This window comes from Vitis vinifera, chromosome 6 (assembly GCF_030704535.1).
Source record: "Vitis vinifera cultivar Pinot Noir 40024 chromosome 6, ASM3070453v1".
NCBI classification, from domain to species: domain Eukaryota; kingdom Viridiplantae; phylum Streptophyta; class Magnoliopsida; order Vitales; family Vitaceae; genus Vitis; species Vitis vinifera.
In genome coordinates, this window is record NC_081810.1 from 2,703,223 (window position 1) to 2,725,823 (window position 22,601).

General features: G+C 31.9%; 2 protein-coding genes and 1 long non-coding RNA gene across 3 annotated transcripts; 2 read left to right on the forward strand and 1 right to left on the reverse strand.

Annotated features, from left to right (window-relative positions):
- Positions 1-741: 741 nt before the first annotated feature.
- Positions 742-3,292, forward strand: LOC100251936 (uncharacterized). The gene is made up of 2 exons (XM_002285390.4): positions 742-912; positions 2,336-3,292. Exons 1-2 carry the CDS (start codon positions 899-901, stop codon positions 3,096-3,098), a joined length of 777 nt encoding a protein of 258 aa, XP_002285426.1. The 5' UTR covers positions 742-898; the 3' UTR covers positions 3,099-3,292.
- Positions 3,293-10,473: 7,181 nt separating this feature from the next.
- On the forward strand, positions 10,474-11,873 carry LOC100257066 (uncharacterized). The gene is made up of 2 exons (XR_786018.3): positions 10,474-10,817; positions 11,058-11,873. It is a non-coding gene; the product is annotated as an uncharacterized LOC100257066 (long non-coding RNA).
- A 6,865-nt stretch (positions 11,874-18,738) lies between these two features.
- LOC100262174 (uncharacterized) lies at positions 18,739-19,578 on the reverse strand. Its single transcript, XM_002285378.5, has one exon. The coding sequence runs from the start codon at positions 19,455-19,457 to the stop codon at positions 19,098-19,100; it is 360 nt and encodes a 119-aa protein (XP_002285414.2). The 5' UTR covers positions 19,458-19,578; the 3' UTR covers positions 18,739-19,097.
- Positions 19,579-22,601: the final 3,023 nt, after the last annotated feature.

Genomic DNA, 22,601 nt, shown 5'->3' on the forward strand with positions numbered 1-22,601 from the left:
TATATATATATATATATATATATATATATATATATAATTTTAAATTATTTTTTGAAATTATTAAAGTTATTAATAAATCACACAAATAAATAGATTTTTATTATTTAGCAAAAAAAATCTCAATAATTTAAAAAAAATTGAAAATAAGAAAAATATTTCAAACTATGTGCAATGTGAGATTTTTTTTTTAAATATTTAAACCATATATATATATATGGATATTATGGACAATTTATTTATTTATTTATTTTCCTATTTTTACTTAATATTAAAATGGAAACAAATTATAATTCTAATATTATATTTTTATATACACTCAAATATAAGAATTAAAATAAAATAAATTCATTTATATTCAAGAAGGAATATGAATGAACGTTTTCACATACCAAATACATCCTTAGTTAATATGATGGTCATTCACCACTTCATTTACGTAGATCAAATGATTTTAGTGTTGCTATCATTTTTTTTATTTATTATTTTAATATGTTTACATGAAGCCTAACGTCTACACAATAATATTGCACTAATCTCAAAAATAAAATGTAATAAAAGGAATAAGAAGAAAATCAATTCCAATTTTAGCTATATGAACTGGCCCTGGCCCAGGCCCTGGCCCATTTGAGTAGGGCAAAGAGTGGGCCAAGGCCCAAGAAACCCAGCCTAGATTTGCGACAACAGAAGCCCAGTTCAGCCCAGCCAACATAATTCGCACTGTACTCACCCACAGAATGAAACGACATCGTTTTACACCACTTTCCTAATACATAGATAACCAAAAGAGCGCACCGATATTCATAATCAAAGTCGCACGGTCGCACCCCCTTCACTCTCTCACGAAGTCCTTTGAAGGGCACAAGCCAAGATCTTTGTGAGGACTGTGGAGGAAAAAAATATGTTCTACAGAGGGTAAGACCAAAGCTTTATTGTTATTTGTTTCTGTTTGTTTAATTTTTAGTTATTTGTGTTTAGATTTAGATTTAGATTTGCATTTCTGTGCTTTGAATCTTTTGATTTTGGATTTTCTGGGTTTCTGTGCTTTATTAGTAAATTTTAGAGTAGGGTTTTTGTTCTTTTTCACTTTGAAAAATTTTTTGTTAGGAAATTTGTGGGTGATAGCTTGGTTTTTAATGCCTGTGCAGTATTCTTGACTGTCGGTTTTATCTTTAAAGATCGTTTGGTTTTATTTTTTGTATTTTTTTTGGGTGTTTGTTTTAAATCGTTAGTTTATGCTTTATTTAGAAATGTTTTGCGCTGTTCTGATTTCAAAATGTTGAATAGAAAAATAGGAAAAGGGGTGATTTTGAATATGTGAAGTTCTGGAATTTGATTTTAAATGGGTGGTATTGATGGGTGTGAAATAGGAATGAAATGAAATATTTAAATTTTCTGATAAGAAATTTGATTCATTAGTTAATACCCATAACCCAATTGTTCTTTTCTTTCTTTTACCGGGTCGGGGTTTCAGCTGTTCAATTGGGGAATGTCCAAAAGGGAAGGAAGCTACGAATTTAGGATAAAGGAAGTGGTTAATGCATTGGTAATTGGGGAATATTCAAATGGGAAGGAAGCAATGAATCTAGGACAAATGAAGTGGTTAATGCATTGGTAATTGTGATTGTAGTGTTGCTTTTTATGGGTTTTGAGTGGCTGCTGTTGATGGGTGTGACACGTCGTTGATGAAGTGAAATGTTTAAATTTTCTTGTCGTTTGCATTACCTAGCTCATGCTACGTTTGCATTGGCAAAAAATACCCCTTTATTAATATTGTTAGTAAGATAAGGCAAGAGAGGGACTTTTCCAATCTTCATCCATCTTACCATTGCTGGTTTCCGGAAACTTGTAGAGGTTGAGCCTTCATAACCTTTTCTCAAATGCCCCTTCGGAAAGTTTCAGCAGATTCTCTTGTATTACTTAATTGAGATGCTTAGAGGCCATATTTTCCTTATGTTTTGTGCATATCATTTATTGTCATTTATTTACTGCTTGGCCACCAAGAGATTGTAGGAGCTGAGAAATTTCAATTTCAAGTCTTGGATTTTTTACCCCATTTATCTTCTTGGCTGAGTTGAGATGAGATTTTTATTATTTGGAAAATAAAAGGAACATAGGTACAAGACCTAAAATGTTATTGTTATTATTATCATCATCATTATTTGGCTCAATTTTCTTAGCAACCAAAGGGAGCATCAAGATGACAAACATAATAAGAAATTGATCAGTTAAAACATGTGAATTGAATAATATTTGATTTATTCTTAATTTGTGAGTATTAATGGGTGGGTTTCCATTTTCCCTTTTTGTTGTTCTTGTGGATTTTTGGTAACTGAAGTAAATATGCGGATGGGCTTGATGGGCGTGATATGGGTCCAAAGCGGCAGCGTATAACTGATCAGGGCTCTTCATTTTATGGGGGTTCCCCTGGTTCAAATTTCATGTATAATGCTTCGCCTTATTCATATATTGGCCAACCTCCACCATTCCCTGTTGTTCGACTTCGTGGTCTTCCCTTTGATTGCTCGGAAGCTGATGTGGCTGAGTTCTTCCATAGTCTTGACATCGTTGATGTTCTTTTCGTCCATAAGAATGGCAGGTTCACTGGGGAAGCTTTCTGTGTTCTGGGCTATCCTCTCCAAGTTGAATTTGCTCTTCAGAGGAATAGGCAGAACATGGGCCGGCGATATGTTGAGGTTTTCAGAAGCAAGAGGCAGGAGTATTATAAGGCTATTGCTAATGAAGTTTCAGATACTCGTGGTGGTTCACCTCGCAGAACTGCCCCAAAGGCAAAATCTAATGATGAAGGAAAAGAATCAGCTGAGCATACAGGGGTATTGCGATTAAGGGGATTGCCATTTTCAGCTAGCAAGGAAGATATTATGGATTTCTTTAAAGATTTTGTGCTGTCAGAAGACTCAATTCATATGACAGTTAATTCAGAAGGGAGGCCAACAGGGGAAGCATTTGTGGAGTTCACAAATGCTGAGGATTCAAAAGCAGCTATGGCTAAGGATAGAATGACCCTTGGGAGTCGCTATATAGAACTGTTTCCCTCATCACTCGAGGAGTTGGACGAGGCTGTTGCAAGAGGACGGTGACTTCTTTTTGGCCTTCTTACTTTCTTTGATGTTTTGTACTCATTGTTGTCTTTTAATATTATTTTAGGTTTTGGAATTGCGCTTTTGTAGTTTTACTTTGAGGTGGAAACAATGAACTTTCATTTCTTGTGTTGACAGAAGGAGATATTTGATGTTTAGAAGCAAATAGAAGCTATGCATATGCTTAGACAGTATATCTATTTTGGTTTATTAGCCATTTAGATTTTTGATATAATATTTGATAATATGCATGTGCCATCATGTTTTCTTAATCGGCTAACTCTCATTTGTGTCAACATATCAAAAGAAAAAAAAAACACTTATATTATAGCATCAACATAATTTTGTTTTACTTATATTTTATTTTTTGATAGGCAGCCATCAATATAATTCTATTCACTTTGTTTGGCAGTAGTTTATGCTATTTGCCTAGTTCCTTCTTGTTCAGGATGCAAGAGCTAAGGTGGGGTGGTTTTCACCTTCTTTTTCCTAGTAAACATTGATGAAAAATTACTACAGAATTTCAAAATTTTGAGGAACATGCTAAGGATTTTTCTCTTTCCATTCTTTTTTGTTACACTCCTTGGTTTGGATTCTTCATTTACCATTGACAGTCACCACCATTGAATTGGTTTGAACTCTTCATTTACTCTTGACATGTTCCGTTACTTTCCTGAACTATGTAATTCCAGGAATTATCAATGGTCATTGGTAAATGAACCGACCTACTTGAGCTCAGCTTGAGTTTGGCTCATTAAAGCTCATTTGCACTTGTTAGCCTAATCAAGCCAAGCTTGAGCTTAGTTGAATGAGTTGACCTTAACTAACTCCATGTTTACATGGCTCACCTCAGCTCAATGAGGCTTGTTGGAGTAGGTTGGTTCATAGCTGTACTAACCCTCATGAGTATTCAATAGAGTGATTCTGTCAATATGCCTGCTGTTACTGGCAGCATAATTCTTTCTTAAGTTTTGAATAAGAGGGAGACTGATCTCTGCTGGCACTTGACTAGCCAGTTTTATTAAGAAACCAGTAGTTTGTCTTTTGTAATTTCTTTAAAGCTTTTCTCTTTCTGTAACCATTTGGTTTCCTTATGTTGAATGGAATTCCTTTAAATTTAACTGATCTCTTCATAAATGTGCTGGTGTGAGCACCTCAATTGACAGTTCTGTAAAATGTGGGTCTTCTGTTCTGCTTTTAACTCTTTCGGTTGATGAATTCAACAATTCACATAGTAAGTTTAAGGTATCTTGTTGCCCCAAGGTTTTTTTTGCTTGTGCAGTCCCTCTAGATAGTCCTGTTTAGGTTAGCCTGTTGTAGAATGTTTTGGCTTAGTATTTAACATTGCCGTAGTGCTTTCAACTCAATAAGTTAGAAATTACAGAGAAGGGAAATAGTTAAAGTATAGATTGATGTCTTACCTCACTAGAGCAAGAAGATTCAGCTTTCTTCATTAAGGGTTTGTAGAATCTTGCCTCGAGTATATGTATCTACTTTGTGGAATTTCATAAATGGATGGTATCTTACTGTAGAAATCACTAAGGCTGTTATTTTCTCATTCCATTCAATACCTTGAATGGAGAAGTTGCTAACAGTTAGCCTATGAATAAATTTCAAGAAGGGGTTGGTTGAAGATTTAAATATGTTCCAAGGAACAAACATTGGTACTTAAATGTTGATGTACTTGAAGGCTGAGCAACTAAGTTGATTCTGAAGACAATGAGGGAAGGTACATCTGAACTTGGCAATTAAGCTTTATAGAAGTAGGAAAGGTTGGCTAAGCAACCAAAGCTTGTAGAAGACATAATGGGGGGAAAGCTACAAAAGTTCCCTCATCTAGTAAAATAACCACAACATCCTTTTGCTCCCTCAAATTCTAGGTGTGCAGATTCTGCAGGAAGCCCAGAAATTGGATCACTTATCATGTGGTACCCATGGTAACCCATCAATCCTTAGTTGGAACCCACATGGGTTTTTCACACACTGACTGTTGCCATTTTTGTAGCTAAACTGCCTCCTCAGCATACAAGTTACAACCTCCTCCTTTGGAACTGCACATGGATGAATAGTTCTTCAAAAATGATGCAAAAACTCAATGCCAGTCCTTGATGTGAGCCTTCATCATTGGAGTTCAATTCTCTACCTTTAATCACACTGATTATAATTTCATAATATTCAGAAGAAAAGTACATGTCTTTGAACATATGAAATGCATATCGGATTCCTTTTTTCTTTCTTATATCCATCATGTTATCCATTTCTGGATCATATAACCTGCTCTCTTCCATTAGTAGATATCATTAGGAACTTCGCTTCATTGTCAATGTGGGATATCACTCTATGGCATAAAACTGAACTTATTTTTGGATACTCTCCGTTTCTTTTATTTGCTTTGCTCGACTATCATCTCTCAAGGTTCAATATCACAACTCTTAATTGTCTGCATGATTAATTCACAATGTTTGGTGCTAGGAGGTGTCTAGACATTGAAATACTTCTTGGATGTTTAGCTTGAGTGCTTAGAAATCCGGGTGTGACTGCTCTGTTTTATGATCATAACCGTAAGCTGCAATCAAGTCTCATCTGAATGAATTCCATGCTACAATATGTCTGGTATGAAGCTTCAGAGGGGCCATTCAAGATCTAAGATTTCCATGGAAGTGATGAACTGCATGCCCTTTATCTTCCTAGCTAGGTGCTCACCTCCTCTGTCAAGGATTCTAGGGATACCCTACTTTATTTGTGAAGAAAAAATATTCTTCCATTAACTGAATTAGGTGTGGTATATGTATCTTGGTTTGATGACGGAGTCTCCTACACTTCACTTTCTCATAACTGGATTAGGAGGAGTGGGAACAGAACAGGCTTTCAAGCAGCTGTCATTATCTCTTTTCTATTGCCATTCTATATAGACTTCATATGCAAGTGTATATGCCTAAGTGTATAGATTTGCCTTAAAAACAGAAACCTATACTGACATTCAATTTTGATCAAACCCAAGTGCCCGTGTGCTTTAGTCCTTTCAAATTTACATTATTTAATTTTTTTTCTCCCTCAATTTTTAGGCTTCTTTTGGTTCAGTTTGGTTCAAGGATATGGTGGCTATTTCATGTTCACAACCATTGGTCCCTGAGTCTGAACTTTCTTATATTTAAATGTTTGGAGAAAATTGATATTAGATTGTTTTCTATCTTTTCTTTTCTTATTTTATTTCGTTTTTTTTTTCTTTCCTTCTACTATTTCTCTTTATTGTCTTTCCTTCGTTATTTGTTATCAAATTTTTTGAGAATCAAGCATAATCTTGATAAAACCGTATTTTCACGTCATCGAATATATTGTCTCTCTTCCAAGGAGGGATTTGTAGAAATAAATATACCTAATTGATGAGGTAAAATGACAAAGTTGGATCAATTTGCTTCAAGTAAAAACTTCAATTTTTCAAGTGAAATTTCCATTTCTTCTCACTGAAATAAAGTCTGCCAAAGGCTCTGAGAATTATTACAATAATCACAATTTAATTTAATTGCCAATCTTATTGACATCATTAATTGACTAAAACAACCTAATGTCACCTTATTCAAACCCACACTCATGAAGTAAAATGCTTTTTCCAACCAGAAAAATGACACTAAAAATGTGGAAAACCCCTTGGGAGCTGAAAAAGAATGAGGTCAAAGCCGCAATCAAAGCAACTCACTATGAGATATGGAAACATACAAGTTTTATAGTATTATTAAGAGTGGGAATCAAGATTTTACTCATCAAGAATTGCAAGCCCTATATTGAAGGGAATCTCCTTGAAAACAACCCAATAATGGACTTTTGAAACCCATTACCCACAAAAGATATTTTTTCGAAAAGATCACAATTTATCATATTGCCATATGGTCCATTAGTCAACCTTTTTAGCTATAAGCATTTTTGTGGTGAACATTAATCACATGTTTAATGGAAGTGGTCAAACAATCATCCATAAGTGTTGTTCGCATAGGTTAATTTAACAACTTCTTAGGGTGCATTTGGTAGTGTTTCTATTCAAAATACTTTTAGTAAAAAATATTTTTGGGAGAATCACTTATCAATTATTTCTCCATGACATATTATAAGTAATTTTTTACTTTTTGAAAGTTTTTTTTTGAATTTTGGCAAATACTTGTTTTTCTTTTATAAACGTTTTTTTTTTTTTTTTTAACACTAGAAGTGTTTTCTAAAAGTACTACCAAATAAACTATTAGTATAAAAAAATTCACGAAATTTTTGTGTTTTAGGGAAGATCTATCAATATTCTTGGATAAGCAGGAAACTCCTCCAACGATTTTTTTTTCAACTATATTATGCCAATATGGGAATTTTTCACATTGAAGAATTATTGATGATATAATCATGTTTTCATGCAGGCAAGGTCTTCCTACCTACATGACTCTATGGTCATTTTTGCTTTTATGGTTGAAGGCTTTTTTTTTTCCCCAAGGCAACCGGACTAGGCCTATTGTGCTATCCACTACATGCAGACTACTCATGAACTAGTTTTCATAATTTGATGAAGTATATGCTATTATCTTCTTAAAATTACCTCTTAAATCTTTGAGTTACAATCATTCTATTATGTGATCAATTAACACACTCTAATTCACAAAGAGCACATGTCAAATTCTGTTTAAATAATTACTATGATCATAATTTTCTAGATTACATGTCCTTATGATCGCCTAAGAGGACACGTTATCTCAATCCTATAAGATACCATGATGTTTTTATCGAGAATACCTATTGTCACTAGTTTTCATTAATAGTAATCTAATTTATAAAAAATATATGATCACTTTAAGATCTCACTTATAAATCAAAGTCTCATATTGACTTCAGTACATACTCAATATCCTTTCAAAATTGAGAATCAATGTAGTCTAATAACTTGGTGAATCATGATTATCCAATAGCTAATATCATGATTCACCATATGTCCTATCTAATGTATAATCATATAAACTATTGTACTCTTTATAGGAAAATCATCTCAATGACCAAATCAATTTATCACTGTAGTTTTTTTTACATATTTTTCTCTTCCCTATGAATGACTATATGATTAGGTAAAATTAACCTACCCTTTTTTTCATCCTTTCCGGGTGTAATTAAAATTTTGGAATTTGAGTACCAATAATGAAAATTCTTCATCTTTGATCATGAATGTAGGTTTTATGAAAAACTATATAAATCATCGTATGCTTTATATGTTCTCTATTTCTATTCTCTTATTTTCTTCCCTTGCGTGTATATATAATAAAGAGAACATTCTATAAATGTATGTTATTAAAAAGAACAATAAATAAGATTTTTTTTAATTACAAATTTAACATAAAAATAAAGTTCCTTAAATACCATCACAAAAATTAAAAAGATAGACTACGAACACAAAAAACAAACAAAAGGAAGACAAATAAATAGAAATAAACCAAAAAAATCAATTAATCACTCTTTCTACTCCACTAATTCCCAATCATTAGAAGAGCTGCTCTAGCCCCCCTCATAATTTCTAGCTAAACAATCCTAGAAATAATATAATAAGGGACAACAGTATGGAAGAGAGTGTATGATTAAATAACTCTGAAGTCCCAATAAAGTATCTACATAGTAAGGAAAAATTACAAGGAAGCATAGATTTTTTTCATGATTATATAAGAATATTTTATACAATAAATTTATTATTTAATTATTAATAAGAGGAAAAGTCTTACAAAGAACATATAAAAAAATATAAAGAGAAAAATATAAAGAAAGTATGTTCTTTTTAATAATATAAGTTCCATATAAGAATTAATTCCTTTATAATGATAGGAATTATTTAAATATATATATATAATAAATGAAAATTGTAATTTTAAATTCCATATAAGGGGTATTTTTTATATAAAATAAAGTAGATAGATAGATATAGATATATAATCACTATTCAAGACTTAAACCATTTCCTAACCAAAAAGTGAAAAATTCCAAAATCATCAAGACTTAAACCCTTTTCCCAACATGGGAGGAAAAGATTTGAAGAAATAACCTTTCAAAATCAAGTCTGAACAGTGGCCATGATGAACATTTGAAGAGAAAAATCCAGGAACCCCCCCCATGTGTATGCAGTGGTAGGATTCTTGATTAAAATTTTGGGAGTACTTTTGGATGAAATTTTCCCTCAAAAAGCCAAGAAAGTACGCTCAAAATGCAAGTTGCCATGAGTCCATGACTAAGCAAATCATGCTTTGCAGACTTTAACCCAGAGGCCCAGAACCAGATCAGGCAGAAGAATATGTTCTTTGCCCAACCCACAACCTTAAAGGCACAAAATCCGCTTATCCCTTGGTACCATTTCTGATTCTCAAAATCCTCAAACCAGTCCCACCCATCAACTCCACACTACCTCATTGTTTTCTTCTGCTTCTTTTAACCTTTATTCTTTTTTGTTTTTCATATTCCTCTTTCTTAATTGCTTTCTCTAATACATCAACTTGTGCTAAGAAACCCATTTGAAAAAAGGCTGGTTTATTCAAAGGTCACCCATGATGTTTGATAAATTTCAAAATTTTACATAGATTTTATACAATTCATAGTTTCAATCTTTTATTCTTTTTTTTTTTAAATTTATAAAAAAAAGGCCTTTTTCCCAATTCCCTTTTAGTTTTGTTTGGATTAATCAATGAATTGAACTTTAACCCAAAAAAATTAGCCTAAGTCTATCCAAGTGTGAACACACTTTCGTCTAGGATACTCTGTGCGGGATTTGAAAATGTGACAGAAAACGTTAAGAAGGGAAAGGAATCCAAGCATGAATTAAGTTAAAAAAAAATTGTCTGACCAGGTGAGAACGAAGCTAAGAAATTGGTCTCACATGCACAAACAAACAGTCCTCTCATTGTCAACTTCTTCAGTCTTAATTATTTAGTGATTTATATCTTCATGGGCAATGCCCAGTCCCAAAAATTATTGTTCTATGGCATGTGATTAACTCTACAAGAGACAAAGTATGATAATATATTTTAGAAAAATGAAACAAATTTACCCAAATTTGTGATGTAATTATGATTTTTAATTAATAAATGTGGGCTTTTTAAAAAAAATTATGGTTTTAAAATTGGAAATTGTCTACATGTGATGTACAATTTTTTTTCACGTTTTCTATTAAAAAAAAAGGGAATAAATTTGCTGCCAAAATTATCTCCTATTATCATCATTTAATAACTTCATTTTTGAAAAATATTTTTTCCCTCTCAAATTTTAAATCAAATGTTGCAAAATCTACCATGGGTTAGGCTTACGGCTTACCTATTATATACAGTCCTTTTTGGGTCTCATAATTGTTCCCAATAATGAAAATTTCCTAAAATACACAGAATTTGAAATATCCCTCTCTCCTATTTTTTTTGGGTTTTACTTAGGGGATGGGAGTCATGGGACACAACTACTGCTATTATATAAACCCTAAGAATCACAAAAGTGTGATCTCTCTAGGGTTTTGATCAGGGCTTTTTCAATAAAGTGGGTTCACTCTCTTTTTTCTAAGTTTAGGGTTTTTGATGGGGTTATGAGTGGTAATGATCTGATCATATGGGGTGTTTGCAGATTTCTTTGTGAGAAGTGGGGTTTGTGAAGATTCAACAGTGAAGTTTCTCCCTAAATCTAAGTGGGGTTTTCAACAGAAACACAAGCTGTTGATCTGAGCTTGAAAAGGTTTGTTTCCAAAGAGGTTGTCTCTTCGCTTTTACCACTTTTTTCAGTCAAATTTACTTGCTTTAAAGTACCTCCCCGCCCTTATAGGTTTTCAAGAAGTTTTTCTGCTTTGGTGTTGTTTTTTAGCCATACCCTGGTAAAGGTTTTCAGCACAATTCCTCCTCTTTTCCCCTCTCAAAAACTGCCTGTTTCGCCCCTTTTAACTGCTCCATCTTCATTCATATATCCACAACTCTGCAGAAGCTTTCATCATCCTCTCCAATGGCTCAAAGGAGGAGAACAAGGAGACCAAGAAGAACCCAGTACAGCAGACCTCCTGTACAGTCCAGTGACCCACAGTCTTCAATGGATCATGCAGCAGATGATAATCCATCCAATACTCCGGCTGTAGAATTGGAGAGTGTGGACATCTCAAACAATGGCTTCTCCACCCCTAAGGCTCAGAGGTTTCGCATACCAGAGATACTAACATGCCCACCTGCACCCAAGAAGAGAAGGCCAAACTACTCACTAAGAAGGTCTCCTATTGCTTTCTTTGCTCCACCAGACTTAGAGCTTTTCTTCTTCTTTGCTCTGGGAGATGTCTCAGTTTGAAGCAGTACTACTGGTGTGTTCATAGAGTATATATTTATAAAATATATATATATATATAAAGATCATTGATCCTTTAGACACGATGATCTTTATATAATGCTCTCTCTTTCTCTCCTTCTCTCATTTTGTTTCTTTTGTTCTTCAATTGATCATTGAAGTATAGTGTGAGAATTGAGTGGTCTTAGAGGAAGAAGTTGCTAGCTTTCTCCTTCTCTTCTTTTGCTAATTTTAGTTGGGTTTTTTTTTTTTTTTAATTATTATTATGTTCAGGGTATATACTAATATTAGCTAAGTTCTTAGCCCTTTTTCCTTTTTCTTGGATGGATCCTGACTCCTGGTGTTTGGAGAGTCCACAATGTAGTTGGTGGATTTGAGCTTGTGTGGGTGTGGCTTTTAGCTTGTGTTTTTCAAGTCAAATTTGAGGAAGTAAAGAAAGCACATAGACTTCTTTTTTGTGTGTCACCTCTTCTTTCTTTTTTTTCCTTTTGGATTTTGCCATTGATGAGTGATCATGAAACCAGTACTGCATGATACCATATATGTATATAAAATGTTTGAATCATCTCAAGACCAAATCATTAATATGCTTTATATCAATGTCAAATCTAGTAAAAATAGGCCACCACAAGACCCCATACCCATACCCCATTGTCGGTTCAAGTCTTCTAGTCTAATAAATTGGCCATATCTCAACATGGGTATACCCCAAAAACCCTAAATTCTCATCCACCATTCTTTCATTCATTAAAGGGTTTCAAGCAGTATGAAGAATTTTGATATCATAAATGAATAAATGAATATGAGCTTCACACATTTTGCCTGTAAAAGCCATGAACTTTTGTCATCACATATTCCACTTTTGGATAGGGTTTGGAGTAAATTTCCTCATGCCATGGGTAACCATTTGCAGTGGAAATTCTTTTGGGGGTGTGAGCCACAAGGCAGAGGACTTTTGGAGGAAGGAGTTGGGAAAAGAATTGGTCACAAAATTGGGGTGAAACTTTATTGCGGAGAGAGGAATCAGTGTGCAATAAAGGTTGGGGGGAGATGGAGTGTTTTTTTACATGAAACGGTGTAAGGTGAGATCATGGGGGTCAGATTTGTGGGTGTCTGTGTCTGCTGCAGACCCAACATCACTAAGAGAATCCAATGAAAGGTCTCGTGCGGCTTTGTGATCATTGTCACTCTCTCAGAATCTCTACAAATTTCTCTTTCCTTTTTTTTTTTTTTTTTTTTTTTGTATTTTTACTTTTTTTTACTCCCTTTGTTCTTGGCAAGAATTTAGGGTTTTTTATTTGGCCACTATAGTAGTAGGATGGGGGACTCATCGGAATCTTTCAATTATAAATTTTTCATTTTTTTTGGGTGGGATTTTATGCCTATTTGATAACTATTTTAAAAAACTATTTTCTAACATTTTATAAAATAAAATTGGATTTGGAAATATGAAATATTTTTAATTTATTTTTAATATTTTTAAATATATTTCAAAAAATAGTTCTCAAACTAGACATGAGTTAAATTTTTTTACTTTGATTCACCACAATGATTTTAAGCAAATACCGTTCTCTTTTTTTTAGTAATGATTTAATTTGTTGGATCTTGAACTCCATGACAGTAAAGGGACACGTGTGGACTAGGGAATCTCGAGAAATGTCTTATATTATATATATATTTTTTGATAATTTAATCAATGAAATTATTGATGGGGATATTGAAAATTATATATATTTACCTAGTTTGTTTCTTTTGAAGAGAGAATTTGAATTTAGTCATTGAATTTTGAAGTAGTTTTTTTTTTTTAAAAAAAATAATTTCAAATTTTAGAATTTATATTAAAATTATTTGTTTAAAAGATAATATAATATAATTATGTTGAAATTGTGTCTTAAAGCGATGATTTATGTTAGAACTTTGTAAACTATATAGTAAATTTAGAAATAGTTTATTAATTACATAAATCATAAATTACTTTTATAATTATTATTTTTTACAAGTGTTTTATTAAAAACTTTTAAAATATCAAAAATCCAAAAATTTAATGTAATTAATTTTAGAAACCTAATATATTGTGAGTGGAGTTAATTTTTTGAGTCATGTAATGTACTACTTGGTTGAACTAACAATTTATAAATAGGGGCAAAAAGGAAAGTCAAACCTAAGACCTCTTGTCAAATCAAGTTTTAATGCCAGGTTAAATTATCAATTTAAAAAAATAAATAAATTTATAAGATTTTGTTCAATATGCCAATTATAATCTAGTTCAACATAGTATTAAAATTTGGTTTGATGAGAGATATAAGGTCTGATGCGAGGGAAAATGTTAAGGAACGGAGAATTGGGAGTTCAATGGTGTCTCTTTCTTTCCCAAGTTCACTACAAAGAAAATGATAAAACTTTTTCCAATCATTATTCTTTAGAATACATATTTTACTTTGGAAAAGCATTTTAATAAAACAATAATGATGATTTTGCTTCAAAATTGAAGAAAAATGATGTCTCCTTCATTTGCAAAACTTCTTTTATGAAAAAGAAAAAAAATACCCAAGTGAAAATTTTGATTGCCAGTGGCCAAAATCAACCTTTTATTAACAGAGAAAGTAGAATTTTGAGCGGTGCCCCATGCCCCATGAGTTAATAACACAATAGGAGGGTAAGAATCACTGCTCTAGTATTTGATGATTTGACATAAAATAGGACACTAGTGACTAAGCTTTAGCTTTGAATATTTCTACTTGTTGGAGCTTTTGGGAATATATAATTGCACAAAGAATATTATGTGATGAGAATGGATTCATTCATTACAAGACCCCCTTCATAAATGATGCTTTCTCTCTTTGTAGGCCATCCTTGCTGGTCATATATGATCATTGTGCTTTTCCTTACAACCCTCTCAACAACTTTTTCTAGTATCATTTGAAAAATATAACTTTTTTTTTTTTTTTTACTATTTCTAAAATTGCATGTAAGTGTGCAAAATCAAAATGGGTATTTTTAATTAATTTCATTATTTTTTCAAAAAAATATTTAAAATATTTATATTTTGTATCTAGACATTAACATATAAAATTACAATAATAACATTAAAGTAGACTCTGTTGTGACTATTTTGTTTTCTCATTTATAGACATGGATATATAAGGTTTGAGCAAGTATTTTTCTTTTGATGGATTGAAAAACAAAAAAAGTTTTTATTGCTCGATCAGATTGGGTTTAATGGCTGGTTAAATAAAGCTTGTAATTACCCAACAATCATCATGATATTTAAATCATCTTTATTTGGTGTAAAGTCTCCATAATATTATTAGAACTCAAAAATTATAAAATTAATGGCAAAAAAGTTAGATAATATGATTCTCATTAATTTTGAATCCCTTAAAAAAATAGTAAAATTGGCTTGATGCCCAATTACATTAACTAGTGAATATAACACAAAAACTCACAAATCAAGTGAACTTGTGAGGATTGAGGATTCATTGTTTCTTTCTATGAAAAATGTGTGTTAGTTTGGGAGGGGAAGAGATTCTTGGAATGAGGATTAGTATATAATTTATAATATCTAAAAGTGAAAATGCTTATGGATTGATGTCTTTCCCATCTTCCTTTTTCAATTCCAATGATGCCTATTATTTTATGAATTAGTAGAGAGACAATGCTTTGATTAATTAAATTTTAATCTATCAACATGGATGACTTTTCTAGAATCCGAGGTTGCCCCCACCTCTTTCACAAAGGAGATTAACTTCTTTAGCTTTTGGGTCAAAGTTGTGAGAGCTACACTCATTTTGGTGCAACCCATCTTGGCCCTCTAAGGACATTGGTCTCTTCATTTGTACCATTTTAGTGATAATTTATTTTACTATTAATGGATTGATCACTAGGGGCTAATCCATTTGGGAACTTTCTTAAGTGTTGATTTAGATGCAAAGCTTGGTTTTTCTTGATTTAAGAATAATAATAATAATAATAATAAAAGTAATAAAGATAGAAATACGGATGGTCTCCCCGTCTCGATCCTATCTCGATGGATTATTTTTCATTCTCATTTCACAAAAAAGAAAAGAAAAAAAGATGAGGTGGGAGGAATGGGGAGCGAATGACAAAAAAAAAAAAAAAAGTCCTATTAGAAAGTCTTGACAAAAAAAACTTGTTTCATTATCATCATTATTTATAAATTCATTTATTGAAAAAATGATTCACATGAACAATATTCATCATAATAATATATTCTAATGGATTTGGTCATATAAATCAATGTCTTGTAACTAATAAAGGTTAATAAGGCTAAAAAATATTTATAATAGTTAAAAATATTTTGCAATGTGTTAGATTATTTAAGATGGCTTTAAATAGTAGATATCTGTCATTAGAATTTATTTCTCATTTTTTTTAAGTGTTAGTTGGTATATTTGATCACAAATTAAAGCACTTTGAAGCATTTTAAAGCAATTTAAAGCCATTTTCATAATTGATTTTTGGAGAATAGTTTCACTTGAAAAAACAAAAAAGAATAATTCTGCCAAGTAAATCTTAAATATTTAGAAACAAAATTAGAATGCTTATAGGATGATTTAATGCCACTGAATCTACATGGACCATGTGTCATGGGAACTGGGCTGGGCTTAAGAAAAGTATTGGACCTTGGGCCTCCAACACTTGGTGTGGATCCTGCATGGTAAATGGGCCACACTCATCCACAGCATTTTTATAGCATTTAATTAGTAGCTGTGGAGAGGGAGTGTGAGGAGTCCTTGCCTCCAGTCCACCTCCAAATATTGGAGAGTTGGGTGCAACTGATTTGTCTTAAATGCTATCTTTATAGAATTCAAAGGGAATAATTAACAAGATAGAAAGTAAAATTGGACCTTCACAAAGAAATATAGTAAGATTTTATAAAGCGCCCACTCCCATGCATATGGTGTGTATGACACAAATTCAGAAAAATAGTATATATATGATAGAATATATTAAGGAAAAGAATAAAACTACATATATTGTAACTTTAAATTAACTAAAATTACTCAAATTCTTATTAATCAATCTATAAATACTTAACTTTCTACTAAAATTATCTTAAATTTCTTTCTATTTATTTATATTCATTTATTTTTTTTTTTAAATATCTACTAATGAAATATTAATTTTATTACATTTTGAATAAAAAGTTAAATTATTCAAACTTTTTAATAAGATTTTATGAATAATCTTTCTTTGAAAAAAAACTGTTTGAAAATGTTTTTGCCATTATTTTATTTAAATTATTAAAAGTTGTATTTACCATTTATTTTATAAACAAAATATAGAAACTACAAAAAATTGATAAGAATGTATAATAAATAACCGTGGGAGGCTCTACACATTGATCAATTGACTTGGACGGTCAACCGGTGGCTATTATCAAAGCATTGCAAAACCACCATGAAGTCAGGTCGATTGGTCAACATGGACACTTGGGTTCCCTTAAGGTTTTTACAATCTTACAAATTTCTTAATTTCAACTTAAATTAAAGAGGGTAATCCGGTTATATGAATTCCTTATTATTTTGAAAAACTTTCATAAAGATATTTTTTTAGCAATTCAAGCTTAAATCTTATTTTAAAAAATGATGATAATTTCATCCTATTTATGAAATGATAAAACCAATTTAAGATCAATTTATTGGGTGAGGTAAGATGTTTTGAAATAGATGCAAGGCAATATCATCCTAGTGAATTGATCAACCTCACAAAATTATGTACTAAGTGTAGGGACCCCTCCCCCTAATAACACGTGGCGCGCATTGCTATCCGGAGCAACTCCATCCGGACTCCCCAGGAGGACACGTGGCGCGCCCCCTATCCGGACTCCCCAGGAAAGGCACACGACACTGCGATGCTCTATCCTACCCGGGCCTATTATCCGGGTCATTGACTGTAGCGAGCAGGCCTTGCTGAGTCATCCCTGATAGTCTGCCACAGCCCACGTTCTGCCGCCTGCAGAACGAAAGGACATGAATGATGACAAGTCGCCTCCCACGATCTCTGACAGCCGCCTACAAGGTGATGATGACCCTGCCACCACCTGGAGGACATCATGACAAGCCAAAAAGTTTTCCTACCATTAAAGAGGGAGGCAGAACTTCTGACACTATATAAAAGGACCTTCATACAAGGAAGAAGGTAATATTGCTATCTCTGAAAAGGCTAACAACTTAATCTCTAGAGCCATGGCTGACAAAACCATCGGAGGGTGTGTCCGGACACCCTGTCCGGACATCTTTTGCAGGGTCAATTGAGCCAAAACTCGATTTTGGTTGAAGACGCGCGTCCACTTGGCAGCTACGTGGATCCCTAGGACGCGAGACATCAACACTAAGGAGTTTTCAACACGGTGATATCTTTATGATTGCTTTAATTGATCTTCGTTTTGCTCTTGATGTGATGAAATTCTTTAAGCTCTAAAATCAACAAACTTGATCTTGTTCACATCTCCCCTTAAATATGGAAATTAAATACCTCTCTAACCTTTTTAATTATTATTTTCATTCTCCTATTCTTTAATTCAAAATATACAAGATATTCAATGAAATTTCAGACTTATGGCTAAAATATATATAACCTACAATAAAAGGGAGGTAAGAGAAATTTACAAATCAATTCATCTTGTTAATCATCAAAATATAATTAAATAAGCTATAGGTTGACATTATTTTCATTCTAAAAAACAATTCAAAGACATCACTACTTGTTTTCTTGTTTCCTTCTTTATTCTAGTATTCCAAACGCATGGTAATGGGAAATTTGGTATATAGTGTTGGTGCATGATCGACAATTCTCCTCTCAAGCAAGTTTCTCACTCCTCCTGTGTTAAACGGATCTATAAAAGGGCGTGTTTGAATTTTTGTCATAGCAAACCCTTTCAATGGTTAAGTTAGTTTAAGGAGATATAATTTCCTTAAGAATCAAATTGTGTATCTTGTCCTCTGGCTATCTAGTGACTTTTATAATGGGTAGCTTCTAACACTGCTCTTACCCTCATGACTACCCTTTATATATTTAATGTGTAACGATCAATCATTAATCATCAATAACGATTCTTTATTTATAACATGTTACATCTGCTTGATTATCCCATAGAAGATACATAATTGACTCACTTATGGTATCTAGTTGCTTAGGTGTATGCTGCTTTGGGGTGATCTGGCTTGGTCGAGTGCTAAGCTACCCAAAGTGTCCATTCGAGTAGGTCTTTTCAAGTAATTCACTATTCAGTACCCATACAGGATTAATGCAAATGAAAATAGGATGAAAATACAAATCAACCACAATACCAAGAAATGAATCGAAATTTTGATAAAAGTAGGATTCAATTTCCATAAAAAGTTGTTATTCCCATGATTAAACCAACCCAACTAAACTATTGAATTAAAACATGAAAGGATTCCTCATTCCCCTTCTCCATTTTAGCATTCCAAAGCCTTTGACATCCATCCATAAAAACCCCGAATCCTTGAATTAATTATTCTCATAGGTGGTGGGTCAATGTAAGTACTATTTAATTTCAATTGTATGCACGAAATATTTCTATCAATACAAAACCAAAACTTCACACAAACCCCAAAAAGAATACCATTTCAAAGAACAAAAGAATCAATTCCTAAACAAACGCCAAGCTGCCATAACCAACTGTGAAATGCTGAAGAACTCTTAGTATTTATCCTCATCAGCAGTGGCATATTCTCCAGTACTGGGTGCCAGCAGGCCTCTTGATGATCGCGATGACACCTCGCCGCCGGCTGGCAAATCCGAGATGACAGCAAGAATGCGGCGAATGCTAGCAGACCGAGCAGGCTTGAAGCTGAGAGATCTCATCTTGTTCTTGGAGAACACGTCTGAAGAACTCTTAAGGATCAGAAAAACCAGGCCTTGAACAAGAGCGAACACCACCACCTTGATCAGCATATCCGCTGCAGAGCCCTCCATAAACGCCATAGTTTCTGAAAATTTGCAGGTGGGGAAGAAGATTATGAGGAATGAGATATGGGTTTGAGGGTGTGAGCAATGCATGAGAGGTATTTATAGAGGAGAAGAGGCTGCTGCCAAGCGGCCAGTTTGACTTGTAGCAGGCCAAGGGTTTTTCCTCAGGGGCCATGGAAGTTGTTCTTTGACTGCAAGAAAACGTGAAGAAACTGCAAATGGATTAAATTATGCAGGTTGAAGAAGTCATTGAAGTCTTTGGATAATACCATAATTCTTTATATCAATTGGTGTGTGACCCACCTCTTGAATCATTCAAAGGTTAGTGGAGATATCATTTTCATGGAGAAAAATACAGGAGAGTGTGAAGGAAAATTGAAGGGATGTGAAAGTGATTTGCTAGAAAATGAAATGGATAAAAAAGTATTGTGTGTATATCAATTGTGTATATTAATTAATAGTAGAGAATAATGAAAAGAAATCATTAAACCTACTAGGAGAGAGAACTATAGGTTTTAAATAGTTATTTGATATTTTTTATAATGTAACTCGAAATATTTGTTGTGTTTTCAAATTTTTATTTAAAATGATTTATTTTTAATTATTCTCTATCTTTATATAACATTAATTTTTGAAATAGCTCAAAAAGTAAGTGAAAATAATTTAAAATATTATAAGAAAATACTCTATTTTAAAAATAGTTCTTAAAAAAAACCCGCTTTGAGAAGAATTGATTAATAAACATGGTTTTAGGTTGTTTTTCTTAAAAATAAAAAATGCTTTTTAAAACCGTTTGCAAACATGCACATATGTTTTCATATTTAAGTTTTTAGACTATTTTATTTTGAAAATAATGAGAACTTTACATTTACATGTTTTCTATTTCTCATACAAAGCAAAAAACACCTAAAAAAAAATTCAAATTTATTTAAAAATATCACATTATTTTTTGAAGAAAAATTAAAATTCTGTTTTGAATTCAAAATGTGTTAAATTGAAGAAAATTATATAGATATTTATATACTTTCCATATTCGTTTCTCCAAGGGTTACGTATTGATGAGTCCGAAGGATAACAATCTAGAAAGAAAAAACAATGTGAAACCTACAAAAATAAAAGGTTGTGATCACTGATGAGGTCATGAGGTGACCTTAGATATATGCTTTAATGCTTAGTCTTTGAATTAAGCCTCATTTTCTATATCCACTTTTCCTTGTAAATGTTTTGAATTCAAATAAAGGAGGCTGACTAGTATGAAACTTGCTAAAGAGATAATAACTCCACACAATTTTTATTTTTTTTTATGATTAAAGGTGTTTTCATGATTTAAAACGTGTCTACAAAGTTAATTAAAAAAAGTTTATATATATATATATATATATATATATATATTTTAATAACTTTGTCATCTATCCGATATAGGATATCACAGACATTTTCAATGCAGACATGAGATTGTAGAACTAAACTAACAAACACTCCTTATAAGGTCAAACAAACTCTCATACTTGGGTTGAAGATCAATTCTACTATTATTTGTAATGATTTGCACTATACCGTATAGATATTGTTCATTTTAAATCTAAAGAGACTTTAACAATTTTAAAACATATTTACAAGATTAAAAGGAGTTTATATATATATAGTTTTAATAACTTTATTTTTTATCTAATATGAAAAATCATTTATAAAATCCTATATTTAAGAAACCACAAATGATCTCTCAATTATTAAATACTCTACAAAATATAAGAAAAAGTAATACAATTTTATTGGACTTGACGCATCTAATGTATAGGGTCTTATATCATTAACACATGCATTCCCTTTTCACATTTATGATGTGGCACTCCTTATGCTTTAGGTGAATTTTTTTGAATCTCTTATTGAAATTGATGTAGTACCGTCTCCTACTTTCTTTGTTGTAGTGATCAATTGAGACTTTTAAAAAAATATCTTGAAAGTTTTAAAAGATGAAAGCACAAGCTTATCAAATGACCATCTTCTTTATGTTTTTTATAATTCAAAAAATAATCTTTTTATACTTGAAAAACATAAGGTTAATTTTGGAAATAATTAAACCTTTAATATTACCCTTAAAAACACAAATTCATAATGAAATTGTACTAAAGAGACAACCAAAATTTAAACGTCCAATAGAGAACATTTCAACATTGGGTTGAATGTTCCTTGAGGACCTTTGAGCAACATGTTGAACATTTGAATGAGTTCAAATGTTCCAACTAAAAAACAATATCAACATTGTTTCTCATGTATTTTCTATTTAATCCATGCCTACAAAATCATAATGTATTAATTTCATAAATTTAAATAACTTTAAATGTACACATACCTCAAATAGAATTGACGATGATACATTCCAAAAGTCAATTTGTCTATTTTAAGATCCAATCAAGTATGTTGCAACTTAATAAACAATAATCAAGATAAAATTGTCAATCATTTAATATATATATTCGTTATGATGTATAGGGACCACCTCCAATTTCTATAAAATGAGTGTCTCGATGTTATGTTTCCTTCATTGATGATTATACTTGTTATTAATAAGCTTATTTTATGAAACATTATTCCGATTTTTTAAGTATTTAAAATATCTTTCAATCTTTTATCAAAACTCAACATTCTACTATTATCAAGTTCTATAGGTCTAATTTGGGTTAGGAGTATGCTATCATTGTATTATGTGAATTACTTGTTTCACAACTATTCATCAAACTTCTTGTATTGACACTCCAAGGCAAAATTATGGTTTACTTGAAGAAAACATAAGTGCATTATTAAAATTTCTCATTCTTTTTTATTGTAAGCATATGTACCCAATGAATTCTAGGAAGAAGCAATTCTTAGTTTAATTAATAAAATCTCATTATCATACATCTCAGACTTATCGTCATTTAAAAAATTATATGACTGCTTATTATTACTTTTTCTTAAGAGTCTTTGATTATACTTGTATTCTCCTTTGTTCTCGTGCGGAGTATAGTATATCATTTTTTATATTTTCCTATCTATGTTTTTTTAAGGATATTATGAAAATAAAAAGGATGTTCTTATTCTACTCGAAAATTTATGACCATTTTAAATTGTTAAGAGTTGTTTCTTATCCTTTTATATTTTAATTTAATTAAAGATAATAAGTTAAAGTTTTGAAAAGTTATTTAAACCAAGGCAATCTTAAGTAGAGGATTTTAAAAAGAAAAAAAAAACTAT

Excerpts from the sequence above, each read along its gene's own strand:
- LOC100262174 (XM_002285378.5), bottom strand. The coding sequence starts at position 19,457 with ATGCATTGCTCACACCCTCAAACCCATATCTCATTCCTCATAATCTTC.